The sequence below is a fragment of the Mobula birostris genome, chromosome 1 (genome assembly GCF_030028105.1).
Source record: "Mobula birostris isolate sMobBir1 chromosome 1, sMobBir1.hap1, whole genome shotgun sequence".
NCBI classification, from domain to species: domain Eukaryota; kingdom Metazoa; phylum Chordata; class Chondrichthyes; order Myliobatiformes; family Myliobatidae; genus Mobula; species Mobula birostris.
In genome coordinates, this window is record NC_092370.1 from 130,124,568 (window position 1) to 130,144,277 (window position 19,710).

The 19,710-nt window shown below is 40.8% G+C and overlaps 1 protein-coding gene across 2 annotated transcripts in view; it reads left to right on the plus strand.

Annotated features, from left to right (window-relative positions):
- Window positions 1-9,089, plus strand: part of LOC140199734 (14-3-3 protein beta/alpha-1) — a 30,991-nt gene extending 21,902 nt beyond the window's left edge. For both annotated transcript variants that reach the window (XM_072262221.1, XM_072262212.1), the window contains exons 4-6: window positions 5,151-5,314; window positions 5,394-5,489; window positions 7,375-9,089. In XM_072262221.1, the coding sequence (XP_072118322.1) occupies window positions 5,151-5,314; window positions 5,394-5,489; window positions 7,375-7,434 (320 nt within the window). In that variant the 3' untranslated portion in view covers window positions 7,435-9,089. The remainder of the gene's footprint in view (window positions 1-5,150; window positions 5,315-5,393; window positions 5,490-7,374) is intronic.
- Window positions 9,090-19,710: the final 10,621 nt, after the last annotated feature.

Below are 19,710 nucleotides of genomic sequence, written 5' to 3' on the forward strand. Positions count from 1 at the left end.
ACTGGTAAAGACAAATGTAGGTCCCCTGCAGACAGAAACAGGTGAATTGATTATGGGGAGCAAGGACATGGCAGACCAATTGAATAATTACTTTGGTTCTGTCTTCACTAAGGAGGACATAAATAATCTTCCAGAAATAGTAGGGGACAGAGGGTCCAGTGAGATGGAGGAACTGAGTGAAATACATGTTAGTAGGGAAGTGGTGTTAGGTAAATTGAAGGGATTGAAGGCAGATAAATCCCCAGGGCCAGATGGTCTGCATCCCAGGGTGCTTAAGGAAGTAGCCCAAGAAATAGTGGATGCATTAGTGATAATTTTTCAAAACTCGTTAGATTCTGGACTAGTTCCTGAGGATTGGAGGGTGGCTAATGTAACTCCACTTTTTAAAAAAGGAGGGAGAGAGAAACCGGGGAATTATAGACCGATTAGTCTAACGTCGGTGGTGGGGAAACTGCTGGAGTCAGTTATCAAGGATGTGATAACAGCACATTTGGAAAGCGGTGAAATGATCGGACAAAGTCAGCATGGATTTGTGAAAGGAAAATCATGTCTGACGAATCTCATAGAATTTTTTGAGGATGTAGCTAGTAGAGTGGATAGGGGAGAACCAGTGGATGTGGTATATTTGGATTTTCAGAAGGCTTTTGACAAGGTCCCACACAGGAGATTAGTGTGCAAACTTAAAGCACACGGTATTGGGGGTAAGGTATTGGTGTGGGTGGAGAGTTGGTTAGCAGACAGGAAGCAAAGAGTGGGAATAAACGGGACCTTTTCAGACTGGCAGGCGGTGACTAGTGGGGTACCGCAAGGCTCAGTGCTGGGACCTCAGTTGTTTACAATATATATTAATGACTTGGATGAGGGAATTAAATGCAGCATCTCCAAGTTTGCGGATGACACGAAGCTGGGTGGCAGTGTTAGCTGTGAGGAGGATGCTAAGAGGATGCAGGGTGACTTGGATAGGTTGGGTGAGTGGGCAAATTCATGGCAGATGCAATTTAATGTGGATAAATGTGAAGTTATCCACTTTGGTGGCAAAAATAGGAAAACAGATTATTATCTGAATGGTGGCCGATTAGGAAAAGGGGAGGTGCAACGAGACCTGGGTGTCATTATACACCAGTCATTGAAAGTGGGCATGCAGGTACAGCAGGCGGTGAAAAAGGCGAATGGTATGCTGGCATTTATAGCGAGAGGATTCAAGTACAGGAGCAGGGAGGTACTACTGCAGTTGTACAAGGCCTTGGTGAGACCACACCTGGAGTATTGTGTGCAGTTTTGGTCCCCTAATCTGAGGGAAGACATCCTTGCCATAGAGGGAGTAGAAAGAAGGTTCACCAGATTGATTCCTGGGATGGCAGGACTTTCATATGAAGAAAGACTGGATGAACTGGGCTTGTACTCGTTGGAATTTAGAAGATTGAGGGGGGATCTGATTGAAACGTATAAGATCCTAAAGGGATTGGACAGGCTAGATGCAGGAAGATTGTTCCCGATGTTGGGGAAGTCCAGAACGAGGGGTCACAGTTTGAGAATAGAGGGGAAGCCTTTTAGGACCGAGATTAGGGAAAAGCTTCTTCACACAGAGAGTAGTGAATCTGTGGAATTCTCTGCCACAGGAAACAGTTGAGGCCAGTTCATTGGCTATATTTAAGAGGGAGTTAGATATGGCCCTTGTGGCTACGGGGGTCAGGGGGTATGGAGGGAAGGCTGGGGCGGTGTTCTGAGTTGGATGATCAGCCATGATCATAATAAATGGTGGTGCAGGCTCGAAGGGCCGAATGGCCTACTGCACCTATTTTCTATGTATGTTTCTATGTATAATCTTGCTAGTTGTTGCCTGGTTCGACTTCCCCAGGTACATTAACAGAACTCGTGCAATATAAATAAGGTAATCTTTCTGCTGACATAATCATTTTCATAACTTATGCAATCCATGGCTTTCTTCCTTTTGTTTGTTAACGGCAGATTTCTCATTGTCTACCTTGTGAATAAGAGTCTTACCACTACCACAATGTACCTTTGCAAATGGTCTTATACTTTTTGTCATAGTCATTTATTATCAATCTCATTTTGCCTGAGATTCTCAAACACGGGGAAATCTGCAGATGCTGGAATTTCAAGCAACACAAAAATTGCTGGTAGTAAGATCTCTTACTATCTCTTCTTTCAGTTAGTCGGTCTGAAACGTCGACTGTACCTCTTCCTATAGATGCTTCCTGGCCTGCTGCATTCACCAGCAGTTTTTATGTGTGTTGCTTGTCTTAGGTTCTGTTGCCTTTTAGTTTGTCTGCCAATTGGGATTTTAATTGAGTTTCTATAGTTGTATTGCTGCAGTAGGAAGTGGGGCATTTGTGATTGTGATACAGGAGTGCATACCTGAGCCACCGGCTGGTGGTGTTTTTGATGGCTTGCTGTGCATTGGTTGTCACATTTTTGGCTGGAGGTAAAAATTCCTGAATATAAATTGACAGTCAGGCTTTGTGTGGGGAAAAGTGTACTTGGTCACCTGCCTAAAGCTTGCATCTTTGCTAGGATGTAGGTGTTCAGCTGGGATTGCTGGGACTACCCCATCCATTTGCCTGCATTAGAATTTGGATCTTTCAGTGTCTTGCCTGTTTAGGTGTCTAAATGCCTGCTACATGTATATAATTCCTCCACCACCACCTCTGGCATCGTTCACCAGATATCGACAGCTGTTTACAAATCCCAAAGGGCCCTCAAGGGATTTGTTTTGCCAGGCAATGGAACTTGTATTCTCTGAATCCATCAAGAATCATAGTAGCAAACACTGATTTTGCAGCCTCTTGTTTAGAAAGTGTTTACCATGACCCTAGTTGTCTGAAAAGTTAAGGCAATTTTGAGTCATTACAGTTTGGGCACATTAGTGAATGTTAGAGGATCTTTTAAAAGGCTAAGAGTTACGTAACAAAGAACTAGTTAAAAAGGTGGAATTGGTGTCACTCTGTTAAATCACTAAGTAAATAAGCTAGAAAGGTGCCTTCTAAATCAGAATTGCTTGTGGCAATGTTTCAAGGACACGTGAAGTTTATCGCCAATGTTTTAGCTGCAGTTCAACACATCAAGCTTTGTGTTTATCGATGCAGGAGATGTGGTTAATGTGACAGCCACACTGAAAACGGTGTCATTTTGGAGCTTCCATTGCTTTTCAAAGCTGGAAAAGAGCCATATGTGTCATAGCTCCTTTGTATTATGCAGCATGGAAGAGAACTTAGTTTTAAAGGTTTTGATTAAGTTACCATTTTAAAAACATTAAGCATAATTGTCAGTGGTGACCATGTACCCATCTGCATTAATCTCATTTACCTCCACATACCATAGCCTTCCATGCCATGGCAATTCAAACATTTATCTAGATAGATAAATGTTGAGTTTCTGCCTTCACCTTTGTTTTTGTAGAGTCATAAGGTTGTACAGGGCAGTCTCTACAACCCACTACATCTCGTCTGATTTACCCCATCCATGCTAATCTCATTTGCCTGCATTAGAATTGGGATCCTTCAGTGTTTTGCCTATTTAAGTGTCTTAATTGCCTGTTATACATAATACGATTCCACCACCTCTGTCATCATTCACCAGATACCAGCAGCTGCTTTCAAAAAATAAACCTGCCTCTACAGATGTCCTTTAAGTTCCATTGCATTCTGAATTCCAACCAGCTTCATTGAACAGAATCTTCCTTGTATCCCATTTAAACATCTTGCCGGTTGCTTCAAACATACACCTAAGGATTTATAGAAGAAGCTGCTTTCAGATCGCGGAAGGGTGGACTTTATGATGCCTACCTTGTCTACCATGCCCCTCAAATTTGTGTACTTCTGTCAGGTTACCCCTTCAGCCGTCTCTGTTCCAAGACACTCAGTCTCTCCTAAGACAGTAAATCTCAGGCAAACCTTCTCTGCACTCTCTCCAGAGCAATCATTTCACTTCTGTAGTGGTGACCAAAACTAAACACAATATTCCAGTTGTGACCTTGCTGCCTCCTCTTCTCTCTGCTCCGTGTCCCCCCCCCCCCCCCCCCCCGCTGCTCTTGTATTCCATAACCTTGCTAAGTAAGACTGGCATTCTGCATGCTTTGTCACCCTGTCTACCTGTGCTGCCGCTTACAGGAATCTTTGGACTTGTACTCCCTAAAGATCTAATATTCACTATATTGGTATTCCCTTTGTTAATTTGCAAAGATGCATCATTTTGCACCTAAAATTAAATTTCATCTGCTGTTACTTAGCCTGGTTTGCTAGCTAATGAATCTTTCTGTAATTTGAGACTATCCTCACTATCAATACCCGTTTTTGTCATCTGCAAACTGTTTAATCATGCCTCCTATATTAACTTGTGTGATTATGTAAGTAACAGTAAGGCTCCCAGTTTTTATCCCTGTGGTGTGCTAGTTACAGTCACAAGAGCACACCACTGTCTCCTACAAACCCAAGTTTGGACTCCAGACACTTAACATTTTGTAGTAGTCTTCCATCTGGGACATTGTTAAAAGTTTATGCAAATAATATCAAGCTGCTCTGACCTTTATCCTTGTTTGTCTTTGGAAAAGCTCATTACAATTGCAGTTTGTATTATCACAAAGCTGAGTTGTAGAAAATTGAATTTGAAATATGTGATTGGGGTTTTGCACGTGTCATTGGCTCAGATTCAGTTGAATTTGAAAAATGCTCATTGCAGTGCACTTGGCATTGGGTTACTGGAGTTAATTCTCTGAATGGGAAGTTCAATAAGGCGAGGGATGGTTTATTTTAGACATTGTGATTGGGTGACTGGCTGCATGCCTGGAGTTGGTGTTCCATCTTTCAGTATCAACCCTTGCATACAGTGTAACTGTATATATCTGGTACTGGCATAATATTCTGTGAAACGTACAATGACATTTCTAAAACACCAATTGGAGAGACCTTCATAATTTGTAATATGCTGGTTGAATTCCTTATCCATTACTTTGTATTTTTTATATAGAATAATGCATTCAGTAGGATAAAACCTAATAGGTTTAAAACTATTGAATTAACCATTGACTTTAAATTCCAATTATATTACATTTTGTGCATTAGTTTGGGTTACTGTAGGTAGCTGCATGCTTTAAAATGAATGCCATATACTGAGCTATGATTCTGTTTCAGCCACAGTGCATCATTCACAACAAGCCTACCAAGAAGCGTTCGACATCAGTAAAAAAGAGATGCAGCCGACACACCCTATCCGCCTAGGACTGGCCCTTAATTTTTCAGTGTTTTACTATGAAATTCTCAACTCTCCAGAACAAGCTTGCTCTCTTGCAAAGGCTGTAAGTACAGATAAAATTAGCTTGGGTAAAATGGTTCTAGCTGGTTATCACATTTAACTATATTTTCTCATTCTTAAAGGCATTTGATGAAGCAATTGCAGAGCTTGATACACTGAATGAAGATTCCTACAAAGACAGCACATTAATAATGCAGTTATTGCGAGATAACTTGACAGTAAGTACTTAGGCACTTAATGTAATGTGAAAAATCAAAGTCCTTTATCCAAGGGTACTAAATAGTATGAACCAGGTGTAAACCTCAACTTTTCAATAAATTATTAGAATTCATACATTACTTAAACATGTGCAAGGATTTGAATTACCAATTCAAGTCATTCTGATACATTTGGTTTGCTGGTTGTAAAGGCAACAACAATTTATGACATACAGGTTAAGGTGATTAGTTTAAAGCCAGTTGCGTTAATTTTCTGCTTCAGCTGTCCTTTTTAAATGGTATCTTATTTCTATACCTCTATATAGTAGCTTTGTCTACTGTCTTTAAAATTAAGTGGTTTGTTGCAGTGTAAGCATTCTTGCAAGTCTGGACATGAAGTTTGATATTTCTTTTTGCCTTTCTAATTTTTTCCTGTTCTGTGTGAGCACTTTGTGAATGACCTTTTAAATCACCATGATTGTAAATTTCCAAATAAAATAAATCTAAGGTTTTGCAATCTGAATGAGGGGGCACTGAATACTTGTGATGTTATTCCAAGATAGTCGCCCTGGAGGAAAGGTATACATTGCGATTTAACTTAAATTTCCCTATATTGTACAGCATTAGCTTGTTATCTGGAGTTTTTCAAGGAGGTTACCAGGAAAGGCAATGGATATTGTCTACATGGACTTCAGTAAGGCCTTTGACAAGGTCCCGCATGGGAGGTTAGTTAGGAAAATTCAGTCGCTAGGTATACATGGAGAGATAGTAAATTGGATTAGACATTGGCTCGATGGAAGAAGCCAGAGAGTGGTGGTAGAGAATTGCTTCTCTGAGTGGAGGCCTGTGACTAGTGGTGTGCCACAGGGATCAGTGCTGGGTCCATTGTTATTTGTCATCTATATCAATGATCTGGATGATAATGTGGTAAATTGGATCAGCAAGTTTGCTGATGATACAAATATTGGAGGTGTAGTAGACGGTGAGGAAGGTTTTCAGAGCCCGCAGAGGGACTTGGACCAGCTGGAAAAATGGGCTGAAAAATGGCAGATGGAGTTTAATACTGACAAGTGTGAGGTATTGCACGTTGGAAGGACAAACCAACGTAGAACATACAGGGTTAATGGTAAAGCACTGAGGAGTGCAGTGGAACAGAGGGATCTGGGAATACAGATACAAAATTCCCTAAAAGTGGTGTCACAGGTAGATAGGGTCGTAAAGAGAGCTTTTGGTACATTAGCCTTTATTAATCGAGGTATTGAGTATAAGAGCTGGAATGTTATGATGAGGTTGTTTAAGGCATTGATGAGACCGAATCTGGAGTATTGTGTTCAGTTTTGGTCACCAAATTACAGGAAGGATATAAATAAGGTTGAAAGAGTGCAGAGAAGGTTTACAAGGATGTTGCCGGGACTTGAGAAACTCAGTTACAGAGAAAGGTTGAATAGCTTAGGACTTTATTCCCTGGAGCGTAGAAGAATGAGGGGAGATTTGATAGAGGTATATAAAATTATGATGGGTATAGATAGAGTGAATGCAAGCAGGCTTTTTCCACTGAGGCAAGGGGAGAAAAAAACCAGAGGACATGGGTTAAGGGTGAGGGGGGAAAAGTTTAAAGGGAACATTAGGGGGGGGCTTCTTCACACAGAGTGGTGGGAGTATGGAATGAGCTGCCAGACGAGGTGGTAAATGCAGGTTCTTTTTTAACATTTAAGAATAAATTGGACAGATACATGGATGGGAGGTGTATGGAGGGATATGGTCCGTGTGCAGGTCAGTGGGACTAGGCAGAAAATGGTTCGGCACAGCCAAGAAGGGCCAAAGGGCCTGTTTCTGTGCTGTAGTTTCTATGGTTCTATGGTCTATTGATGATACCAAGACACTAATTGGAATTTTATCTTTCTAGTTGTGGACTTCAGACAACCAGGGGGAAGAAGCTGATGCTGGCGAGGGAGGAGAGAACTGAACTTCTGCCTTCTTGTTCTGTCTGCCTCATTCCTGAATCTTCACCATCAAGACTATTTGTAACCTTTGCTGTCCCACTAGTTTCTATTTTAGGTCTTTGGAGAGCTTCTGTCACTTTTGTTGGGTCTCTGTGTTTCCCATGTGGTTTGTGTTTGATAGGGGAGAAGAGCCAATTCATATTGGGAACTCTTGTACTGTATGTTTCAGATGGCCAATGTAAATTCAGGGTGTGGAATTTTTATACAAGTTTTAAATGTTTGGTTAGTACTCTTTGTAGCTGTGGTTTCCACAAAGCTAATGTCAATTGTTTCCTGTACTAGCAAAGAAGGATGCCCATAACTTAGTGTCTGTATTGGGGAAATGGCAGATTCAGTATGAGTCGTGCAATTTCTAGAGAGTTGCTAATATGTAGATCAAAACCTGCACCATCTATTACGTGTCTCAGGATTTTTGGGATAGGGCAGAGGAGGATTAACATTCCATGAGTTGCAATATTCACCATTGCTCATGTCTTCATTTTGCTACACATGACATCTGAACGTTTTATTTGTATTTAAAAGAAATTATTGTCAACGTAAGAACAAATGTACAAGCAAACATGCAGTAAAAATGAACGCTTACCTTTGATAATGTATGTTTTAAGAGGTAAAGACCTTCCCATGTGTTTATCTGGTAACTTCCTTTTTTAGTTTTTGCTTTGTGGTCTTGATTGCCTAACACGCATGTGGCTGTGAAATAGTTAACAGGGAAGTAATGAGATATATTGCTGTATGGCTAGCTGCATTCATGTCTTCTGGACTTTTCATAAGAACACAAGCATAACTGTTATCAAGAAAATGTGTAAAGTTGATGTAAGTGGAATAAAATGTTTTATGAATGGATTTTTTAAAAATTTCAATTTGATTTACTAAATTATATGCTGATATTTGTGTCTCCAGTAGAATGGAATTCACAAGTATAGTCTGGATGTAGGAAGCTTTGGATATGAATGTTCAAACTGCTGCCTCGTAAATGAAGGGATAAGTGTTCAGCATATTTTCAACCTAGATTAGTTGTCTAGCAATGACTTGACCAATTCCTGAAACTGTTCAAACCTAAACAAATGGCTGGTAAACAGTTTTAACTGTAAATAGTACATTGGCAGTGTTTTCAGTGTTTGCCCAAAAATCATTTCGCTCTGAAAGATTATGCATCTGCAAAAACACCTGGTGTTGTGTTTTGGTGGACATCTTTACTGGTAGCTCTATAGTGGTATTTTTTCCTAGTTCCCTGGTTAAACAATACCTGTTTTACAATGGCGACTCCAATGTACTATGTTAATAAATCAATTCTCCTTCTGAAAATGTTAGCGTTAGATTTTTGTTTAACCTTTCCATTGATTATCCAAGTTAAATACAACCCATGCAGAAGTGTTTAGCAGGAAAAAATGTATGGACCATAAGGGAACAAAAGACCAAAAATGAGAGAACAATACTAAATTGAGAGGAGGCAGTGAAGAAGGAAAACAGCTACAGGAAAAAGTGTAACTGTTAACAACTGGTGTGAACCAACAGCTTGATTATTGACAGCAAAATCTGTACTATCTTGTCATTTGGAGTAACGAATAAATGTACCAAAAACAAAATTAAATATCTGGAATAGAATGAAGAACAGAAATGAGAGTTTCCAGATTGTCTTTGTACTTTGTCTTTGTGCACCCTTCCTTCCAACCCTCTCCTTGCTGAGTGTCTCCTAAACTTGTGTCGAATGGTTGGCTGTACAGCACATTTCTATTATTGCTCAAACTGAAACTGGATGCAGATGTCCATTTTCTACTTGTAAGGGTTGAATATAATCTTCATGTACTTAGTGCTGGCAGTGTTCCACAGCAGAATGTTAATTTTAATGTGACAGTCACATGTTAACATCAAATCACACACCTGTGTCCTCTATTGCATTACAGTAAGACATCTCAAGAGTCTAGAGTGCACTTGACTGAGTACTTGGGGCCTTAATCTGTTAAGTGTGGCTTAAATTTTTCTAATGAAAATTTGATCATTTTACTTAAAATAGTTTTATTGATCTCTATCAGTGAATTGATGTCTCTGGAAATAATGTAAAAATAAGACAAGTTCGAAAAATGTATCTTGTGATGGGGTACTGGGCTTCTTTAGAGGAACTCAGTAGATCAGGCAGCATCTGGAAAGGAACAAAGAGTCGATGTTATGGGCTAAAATCTGAAACGGTTTTAGTCCAAAATGTTGACTCTATTACTTTTCCATAAGTGCTGCCTGACTTGAATTCCTCCAGCATTTTATGTTACCCTGGGTTTCCAGTATCTGTAGAATGTTTATGCTGGGCTTCTATATGGTGTATTTTTTGGGAAGGGTTGGTGGGAGTTCTTTGCGCATTACTGGCAATTTCAGGGGAATTGCTAGACCAAATCTTTGATTTAGGTTGTCCCAGGGATGGGGTTCTATGTTTTAGCTTGTGCTAATTTGGTTACCTTCTGGGTTTGTGACTGATTGCAGTCATCTGTTCTAGACATTCAGGTTTAGTGTTCTAGCTTTAAAGAGGTAACTAGTTGACTTAATATTTACTCCAGGCAGCCAAGATTTGGGGCAATTTCAATGTGACTGGTGATCACTTATCCTTCTTTGGTTCTGTCCACATTTGAATTAATTGTGTGGAATATGTTTTGGAATAAATTGACAGGATTGGTAACCAATGCCAAACATGAATGTGGGGTTCGGAATCTACATTTAGCATACCCTACCTTTTCCCAGGTATCCTGTGTTCTTTGAACCTTCCAGTATTTGTATAGATTGTTTTGGATGACAGCCTATAAATTGATTTTGGTGTAACCAAATTAGTTGATATTTTATGCATTCAGCAATAGAAGACCAAAAGAAATAAAAGCATGATAGAGGATTGATGAACTGGCAATTGTTACAGAGAGGGGCAAGTCCATATTGAAATAGATTATAAAAGGGATTCTTTTTAATATTAGACTATTCAGGAATACAGGTTGGTATTTGAGCATGTGCAAATTATTTTAATTGCTCACCAATCCTAACCAAATCTGCCTCAAACCAGTTGTGAATTTCATTATGAATTCAAATGCTGAATTGGCTTATTGTCAAACGTGTTGAGGTACAGTGGAAAAACTTGCCTTGTAAGCCATCCATATAAATCAATGCATTAGTGCATTGAGTAAGTACAAGGGAAAAGAAAAGTGTAGTCACAGGAAGTGCAGTGCAGGCAGGCAGTAACTGCAAGATCGTAAGGTAGATTGAGGTCAGGAGTACATCTTGGCATAATAGTGGGCCATTCAGAAGTTATAATAGGATAGAAGCTGCCCTTGGTGGTATGTGCTTTCAGGCTTTTGTATCTTCTGCTTGATTGAGGGAGTGGGGACCTCAAAATTTCTTTGACCTGCAGAGGTAGAGGTACTGGTGTGCTGTATGCATGGTTGCACTGGGATAGGCTGTTGAAGTTTATTCCTAGAAACTTGACCTGCACTGATGCTGAAGAGACCAAGGAAGTCAAAGCAAACAACTTTTGCGTATTATCAGGTGTATGAGTAAGCAGAATTTATATAGATAGTGTGCCTAAGACTTGCACTGCACTGTATACTTCTATGGTTTATTGATCCATAGTCTTGAATACTTCATAAAAGTCGGTGTTCATGGCGACCCCGAGGTTAGGTTTTCCCTCGCACTAGATTGAGTGTAGGTTGGACTATTCAGTCTACAGCTAGACCTAGTATAAATTTGGAATGTGCGCCAAGTTATGGTCTCTTGCCCTGCTGGTCAGGAAAAATATCTTGAGCAGTTAATTTTCTATCTTGGACAAAATACTGCTTTCTATTAGGTTAACCTCCTTGATTAAAACCATCCTTTAAATTTCAATAAATGGGAAGCATCAGTCTTTTCATTCCAGCATTCCAGTTGTAAAGTATGGTCTTCTAAGGCTTCAAGCAAGTAATTACTTCATTTGTTACTGATTCATGATGGAGATAAACAAATTTAGTTCTTTGAGCCCAGGAATATATACATTTGATATCTGAAAATTTTATGGATATTTCTGCAGTTTGCTAAACTGATGGCAAGAAGAGTAAGGGGTCGAGCTGCAAAAACAGCATTTGATGTACTTTTTCAAATCTTTAGCTCTTGCACAAAACTAATATGTGATTAGAATTTGCAGGTCACTTATTTGTGCTTTGGCATCTAACCACTATTGTGCAATTTCTATGAATAGTAATTTCCTGTTTCTTGAAGGGTCCAAGTTATTTGGTCAATGCAGGTTGCTGTTTTTTCCCCCCCCACACAACAATTTGGGAGTGACTAAAACCTGAACTAATGTTTAGCACCTTTGTGAGATGTTCTTCACCTACCACGTAATGAACAGAAGCTAGGTGATTGTCAAGAGTTTGGTACTACCAGAATTGATTCAGACAGTCTAGGACGAGGGAGATGTCTTCCTTTTTTAAAGAAAGGGGCTTCCCTTCCTCCACTATCAACTCTGCTCTTAAACGCATCTCCCCCATTTCACGTACATCTGCTCTCACTCCATCCTCTTGCCACCCCACTAGGAATAGGGTTCCCCTGGTCCTCACCTACCACCCCACCAGCCTCGGGGTCCAACATATTATTCTCCGTAACTTCCGCCACCTCCAACGGGATCCCACCACTAAGCACATCTTCCCCCCCCCCCCCTGCATTCCGCAGGGATCGCTCCCTACACAGCTCCCTTGTCCATTCATCCCCCTCATCCCTCCCCACTGATCTCCCTCCTGGCACTTATCCGTGTAAGCGGAACAAGTGCTACACATGCCCTTACACTTCCTCCCTTACCACCATTCAGGGCCCCAAACAGTCCTTCCAGGTGAGGCAACACTTCACCTGTGAGTTGACTGGGGTGATATACTGCGTCCGGTGCTCCCGATGTGGCCTTTTATATATTGTCGAGACCCGACGCAGACTGGGAGACCGCTTTGCTGAACATCTACGCTCTGTCCGCCAGAGAAAGCAGGATCTCCCAGTGGCCACACATTTTAATTCCACATCCCATTCCCATTCTGACATGTCTATCCACGGCCTCCTCTACTGTAAAGATGAAGCCACACTCAGGTTGGAGGAACAACACCTTATATTCCGTCTGGGTAGCCTCCAACCTGATGGCATGAACATAGACTTCTCCAACTTCCGCTAAGGCCCCACCTCCCCCTCGTATCCCATCTGTTACTCATTTTTATGCACACATTCTTTCTCTCTCCTTTTTCTCCCTCTGTCCCTCTGAATATACCCCTTGCCCATCCTCTGGGTCCCCCCCCCAACCCCGTCTTTCTTCCCGGACCTCCTGTCCCATGATCCTCTCGTATCCCCTTTTGCCTATCACCTGTCCAGCTCTTGGCTCCATCCCTCCCCCTCCTGTCTTCTCCTATCATTTTGGATCTCCCCCTCCCCCTCCAACTTTCAAATCCCTTACTCACTCTTCCTTCAGTTAGTCCTGACGAAGGGTCTCGGCCTGAAATGTCGACTGCACCTCTTCCTACAGATGCTGCCTGGCCTGCTGCGTTCACCAGCAACTTTGATGTGTGTTGCTTGATTCAGACAGTGTTCAGTTTTAAAGTAAGCAAATCAAATAATTCATTAGATGAGAAGGGGAGGATAAAAATGGTAGGTGCCTTTTTCCCTGGAGCTTGCTGTTTAGCACCCTTGTGGTTTGAGCCACTGGGAACATTTGCAGTATAACATAGATTTGCTTGATTTGCCACATATACATGGAAACATAGTGAAATGCATCATGTGTCAACAAAATTAGTGAGTATTATGCTTGTCAGCCCACAAGTGTCACTGTTTCTGGTGCCAGCTCTCTTAACCTTAACCATATTTCTTTAGAAATTGGGAGGGAACCCGTGCAGTCAGAAGGAGACTGGTAAGGAGTTTGTACAGGTAGTGGTGGGAATTATTGGTGAATGCTGGTGTGGTAAAATGATGCAGTAACTGCTGTGCCACATTGCTGCCCACAGACTTAATTCTGTAGCATGGACTTCAAAAAATCTGAAGGGCTGCATGAGGGTTTGCTAAAAATCAGATTTTTGGAGGGGAGAAGGTTAAATTGGAATGCTGCCAGATGGGTGGGTGTGGGATGCAAAGAGTAGATTGACAACTATATGTGGGGTAGTGATGGCAATAGAATAGAGGAAGTGCAGTGTTGAAGTAATGGAAATTAACAGTATAATTTAGGGATATTAGAAACATTTCTAAATCACTTGCAATATGATACTGATGAGGATCTTCTATCATTTGGGTTGGGTTCTTACTCCTATCTAAATTGTAAGATTGAATGTTCATCTGTGTGGGTGTCCCAATTTAAGGCAGAAAACAAGTAGTGATGGCTATAGACCTGTCAATCAAGACAAAGTTCCCAGTGCAAAAAAAAAACAAGATAATGCTTTTTTCACTTGAGAATGGAAGGGTATCTAATGGTCAACCTGTTAAATGGAAGAAGGTTTGGAATACTGATATCTGTAATGAGCTGAAACTCTTGAAAAGACTGTCCTATACCATATTCTGCATTCATTGACTAAATTTCCATCTTGATATTTACTAAAGGAGCAACACAGTGGTGAAAGCTGCTCCCTCATTACTCCAGAGACCTGGTTTCAGTCATGGGTTTTCTTTCTTCCACATCCTCTATTTGCATCTGGGTAATTTAATTGATCATAATGTGTAGATAATGGGAGAATTGGGGTGGGGATGGTTGATGGGAATGTTGGATAAAATTGGATAGGATAGAATTAATGTAAGAATGGGTGCTTAATGTTTTGCAAGGATTGTAATCAAGAGGCCCGTTTCTATACTGTATTACTCCATTAATTGAAGATAAAGGTAATGGATGTGACAAAAACTGGCAGTGGAAGGAAGGACTGTAATTTTCTGCTCATCCCCAGATAAGTAGAAGGAACCTGAAGAGTGAAAATTGTCTGTTCAAAGACATTCCTAGTACTATTCCCAGTACTTGTCAGTTTAGTTTAAAAGGCATCCGTTAGTCTTGCGAGACCATGGATCTGTGCCTGGAAGGTTTTCACTCTCCAGGGCACAGGCCTGGGCAAGGTTGTATGGAAGACCGGCAGTTGCCCATGCTGCAAGTCTCCCCTCTCCACGACACCGATGTTGTCCAAGGGGAGGGCATTAGGACCCATACAGCTTGGCACCAGTGTCGTTGCAGAGCAATGTGTGACTAAGTGCCTTGCTCAAGGACACAACACGTTCCCTCGGCTGGGGCTCGAACTCACGACCTTCAGGTAGCTAGTCCAATGCCTTAACCACCTGGCCATGTGCCCACACGGTTTAGTGTAAGTGTTAGTTTTTAGAAATAAGAGAGAAACTCGCTGAAATTTGAATGAAATATTGAACTGTAGTGTATTGGTTAATGTAACACTATAATCAGGGCTCAATTCCCACTGTTGTCTAAGGAATATGTAAGTTTTTCCCGTTTCAGTGTGGGTTTCCTTCAGGTGCTCTGGTTTCTTCCCACATTCCAAAGATATACTGGTTAGTAAGCTAATTGGTCATGTGGATATAATTGGGTAACACAGGCTTGTTGGGCTGAAAGGGGCTTTAACTATCTTTCATCTCTAAGAAAAGTAAATTTGTGTATGATCTAATTGAATTTTTGAGAACAGAAGGTTGATAAATGGAATGCATGGACAATTTCTTTAAGTTCACAAAAGATTTATAAGCCAATTAACAAACTTGAGTCTTGTGGCATAGACGGGTGGCTGTCAGATTAGAAAGAAAAAGGCTTAAGGACAAAATAGTGATTAATGTTCAAAGTTTTTTTTCAGGCTGGAGAATTCCAGAGCCATATTCCCAGGGATTGCTGTCACTTGGCTTTAATATTTATAAATAAATATTGGAGCATTGAAACAGCAATGTAGCAAACAGTAAAGGTGATGCCAGTATACTGTACCTGGACAATGAGCTAGCAGTGTAAGCTGGACCATGGCAGGTAAAATGAATATAAGTGTAATGCATTTTATTTTACATTATTCTAAACAGGATGACAGATGAATGGAAGTAATGATAAGTCATTGTACATCTTAAGTTAATTTTGTCTTGAATGGTGCTTTGTTCAGTACAGGAAGATGAGTTTATTCATGATACTCAGCTGCTTGGGGTACTCCCATTTAGATTATTTTGTCAATGGTTGATCTTAAAAGATCTATTGGCTGTATGCAGTATTTTTTTTTATTTAGAAATACTACATGACAACAGGCCTTTTTGGCTCAATGAAGCTGTGCTGCCCAATTACACCCATGTGTCCAATTACCTTACTAACTGGTATGTCTTTGAGAATTCTAAACAGAGGAAACTGGAGCTCCCAGAGGAAACCCACGTGGTCACGGGGAGAACAAACTCCTAAGTCAGCAGTGGGGATTGAACCCAGGTGCTGTTAGTGTTCCAGTAACAGCTACATCGCCATGCGTTTTTGGCAGAGGATAGATGGAAAAGAGCCAGACACTTGATGGCAACTTTCTAAAGTGTGCGCATGAACAAAGAAAGATGCAGATGCTGGAAATCCAGAGCAACACATGCAAAGCTCAGCAGAGAAATCTGGGATTGTGTGCTAAGAGCTTTGAAAGTTGTTGAGCATGTACTTATGTAAGGAAGCCCTGGAAACTATAGGCTTCAGTTGGTCTGCCAATCAATACAGTTTAGTTTGGATACCACAACTTGAAGGATCTATGAGACTACCAATTCGTATAAAACTCTCCTTGGAATGTTGAAGGAGACTGCCGGACTCAGCAAATACATACCAACTCTTCATATACAAGTTACATTATTCTCTAACCCTGTAGCTCTTATTTCCTTAAACTGCCCATTGAGGCACGGTGGAGTAGTGGTTAGCACAATGTTCTACAATACTAGTGACTCTGGCTCAATCCCTGCCACTGTAGGTAAGGAGTTTGTAGACCATGACTGTGTGAGTTTCTACCGGGTGCTCTGGTTTCCTCCCATAGTCCAAAGGTGTACTGGTTGGTAGGTAAATTGGTCATTGTAAATTGTCTTGTAATTAGGCTAGACTTACTGTGTTGTATCTTAATAAATAAATTTCCTTTTTATCACACTCGTAGCCAGAAAGTTCCGGGTCGCTTGGTGAATTTTACAAAAAAAGCTTTTTCCAGCATTCTTGCTCCTCTCTCCTCTGCTCCTGAACTATTGTGCCACCATAAGTAGAAATGGTAGGCTATTCAGCCCCTTGTATCTGCTGTACACTCAATAAAATCGAGGCTTACCTTTCATCTCGGTACCACTTCTCTGCATTAATGCCTTGTGCCTTGATCTCAAAATTTCTGTTTCACGCTGTCTTGAATCTAGCTGATTACTGAGCCTCTACACCTATCTTGTGTTTAGAATTCTCAAATCTATCCCGGTGAAGAGTCCCCCTGTGAGACATTAACTCCTGGTTTTAGATACCCAGCCAGCGGAAACATCTACCTTGTTGAGCTCTGAGAATTTTGCCCACTTCAATGAGGCCTTTGTACCGTAGCCCACCACCTTTGGAATAAAGCTGATGAAACTTCATTAAACTCCCTCTATCACAAGCTCATTTCTTCCTATACAGCATAAGGAGATTATGAGCTCTAATATTTTAAATGTAGTCTCAACTGCAGCTTATATAAATGGATTATTGGTGGACCACCTACAGCAGGCACCTGAAAGCCCTGGATCGATGCCACCAAAAATCCTTATGAAAGATTTTAAGGATCAGCTGAAAGGACAAATGACTAACACCATCCTACCGGAGGATAACAAAATGAACAGGATCTCTACCACGATAAAACAAGAGCAACTTCAGGTGGCTAGGTGATGTCACCCAGATGTCTAACTCCAGTCTCCACAAATAGTTCTATTACTCTCAGTTGAAGGAAGGTCAGTGAGTACCCATGGACAAAATAAATGCTTCAATGATGACATCAAAATCAGTCTGAAGAAATTCAACTAAAAACTGCATCTAAAAACTGGGAAGATACTCCTAGAGGAAATCTGTTCAAGAGGGAGCTGCGCTACATGAGAACGACCTTTGCTGTGCCGCCAAGAGCAAGTAGCAGCTTTGAAAGATACTAAACAACCAAGTTCCAATCACTAACCACAGCCGCCACTTACTCTCTCCCACACTGCACCAGAACATGCAGATCTTGGAATGGACTCGCAGCACCTGAGATCCCACCAATAGCCGAGCCCTAAGGAGAATATCTTGCGCAACTCAAGTGATCACACTGTCTCTGTATAAATGGAACAAGGCATCTCATTTCCATATGATAAAAATGTTCACAATTGCATTCATTACCTGCATATTAACTTTAAGTGGTTCAGGTGCAAAGTCTTCAAAATCCCTCAGAGATGCGAAGTATTTAGTAATTTAAAAAGGAGACTACTTTGTGAATATAGTTCATTTAATTGTCATTCAACTATCCACCTGTATACAGAAACAGTATTCCTCTGGAGTCGAGATACAAGACACAGTACATAGAGTCACACACAGCATGTACAGTCACAACATAATATTAGCACAATCCCTGAGGAGTGACATGGCTTGAAGATTGGTGAATGGGGTGTTGTCCCGGAGCTGCTTTTCTGCAAGAACAAACATGCAGCAGTTCCTCGTCTCCTGCGTCCACAGACGTAATCCAGCTTGTCGTTGTCCAGGGAGAAAATACTAGAGCACAGTACTGATGGGAGAGCCAATCTGCAGGGCCTAGCCCCCAATTTAGCATGGATTACAGTATGCCTGCTGTGCCCCTGTTCTCTCCCATAGTGCCTCCAGCACCACCACCTCTGGGTGGCTGTAATAAGCATTGCCGTGGCATGACAGCCTGGTCCAAACAACAACCATGGCTGTCTGCTGAACTATTACATTTATTTTATGTGAACTGGATACTTCCTTTGAACTTTGAATTAATATTGTTGACAAAGGTATAATGTGAACTTTGGCATTAGGATTTCAGTCATAACAACTTGGGATGTGTTCCAAATTGGATTTGGCCTTACCAGATGACTATCTGTACTGCTGGATGCCACGGTTTGATTTGTAACCTCTTGATGAACAGTCTGTGTAGCTCTGAATGTGTTTACTTCAGATCCACAGATTTTTATTCCATCAGTCGTTCATTTTCAAGATACAACTATGCACTAACAATCCTGGTGCTTAGATACATCAGTAGAACCCAGCATTCATATCTCATGATGGCCATGTGTAAAAATCCAATGGCAAGCTGCTGTCTGATTTGTGATGCATAACTATTTTGTCTTCTCATTCCAATTTTACACCACTGTTAATTAGAATAGCAAATTGCAAAGTTATTTATTTTCACTAGCAGCTTCTTATGCAAGTACGGCTGGCCCATTCCAGCAATGCCTACATTCCATGGTTGAATTTCTAAATGTTTATAAGGCTATTTACTTAAAACATGTTACACTAATTCTTTCCAATTGGTATAAAATGGAGCCTGTGGGAGGCCGAAGACAGTTTGCCCTGGGGCCAGAGGACTGTGTATGTGTGCAGGTGAGGAAGGAACAGGGCTCGACTAGTCACTTGGTGTGATCTGTGTTATCTGGATAACACTACCATGATTCTGTGGGCAGCACCATTTTTGCATAAATTTTGTGCAGAGCCCAGATTTTCTTTAAATTTGTACTGCCTGAATCTTCTGCTTATTCTCACTTGAACTTGCCTCCAGGTGCAATCTGTTGGCAATGCATGACCTTTGAGTAAAATTGACAGGCTTTCACCTTGGGTTGGTTTGATAGCCGGTGAAGAAGTCCTCGGATTTACTGTCTATCAAATCCATAAATGATTAAATGTTTCCCAAACATACAAAGTTAAAATAAATTTACTATCAAAACATGTGCATGTCACTATAGACTAACTTGTGATTCATTTTCTTGCACAGCAGAACAAAGAAATACAATAGACCCAATGAAACCCTATACACAAATACTGGTAAACAGCAAATGCGCAAAAGAAGACAAACTATGCAAATAGAAAATTAAGCAATAATAATGAATAAACAAGTAAAACAATACTGAGATCATGAGCTGTAGAATCCTTGAAAGAGATCTGTTGGTTGCCAAATCAGTTCAATGTTGAGGTGGTCGTGGAGCATTCCAATATATTCAAAAATTACACGATATTTTTAAGTGAATACAAAAATTACAACATTAAAATGCACTAAAACACAAACAGAAAGAAATGAATATTGTAAACCCCAAACCATTTAATCAAA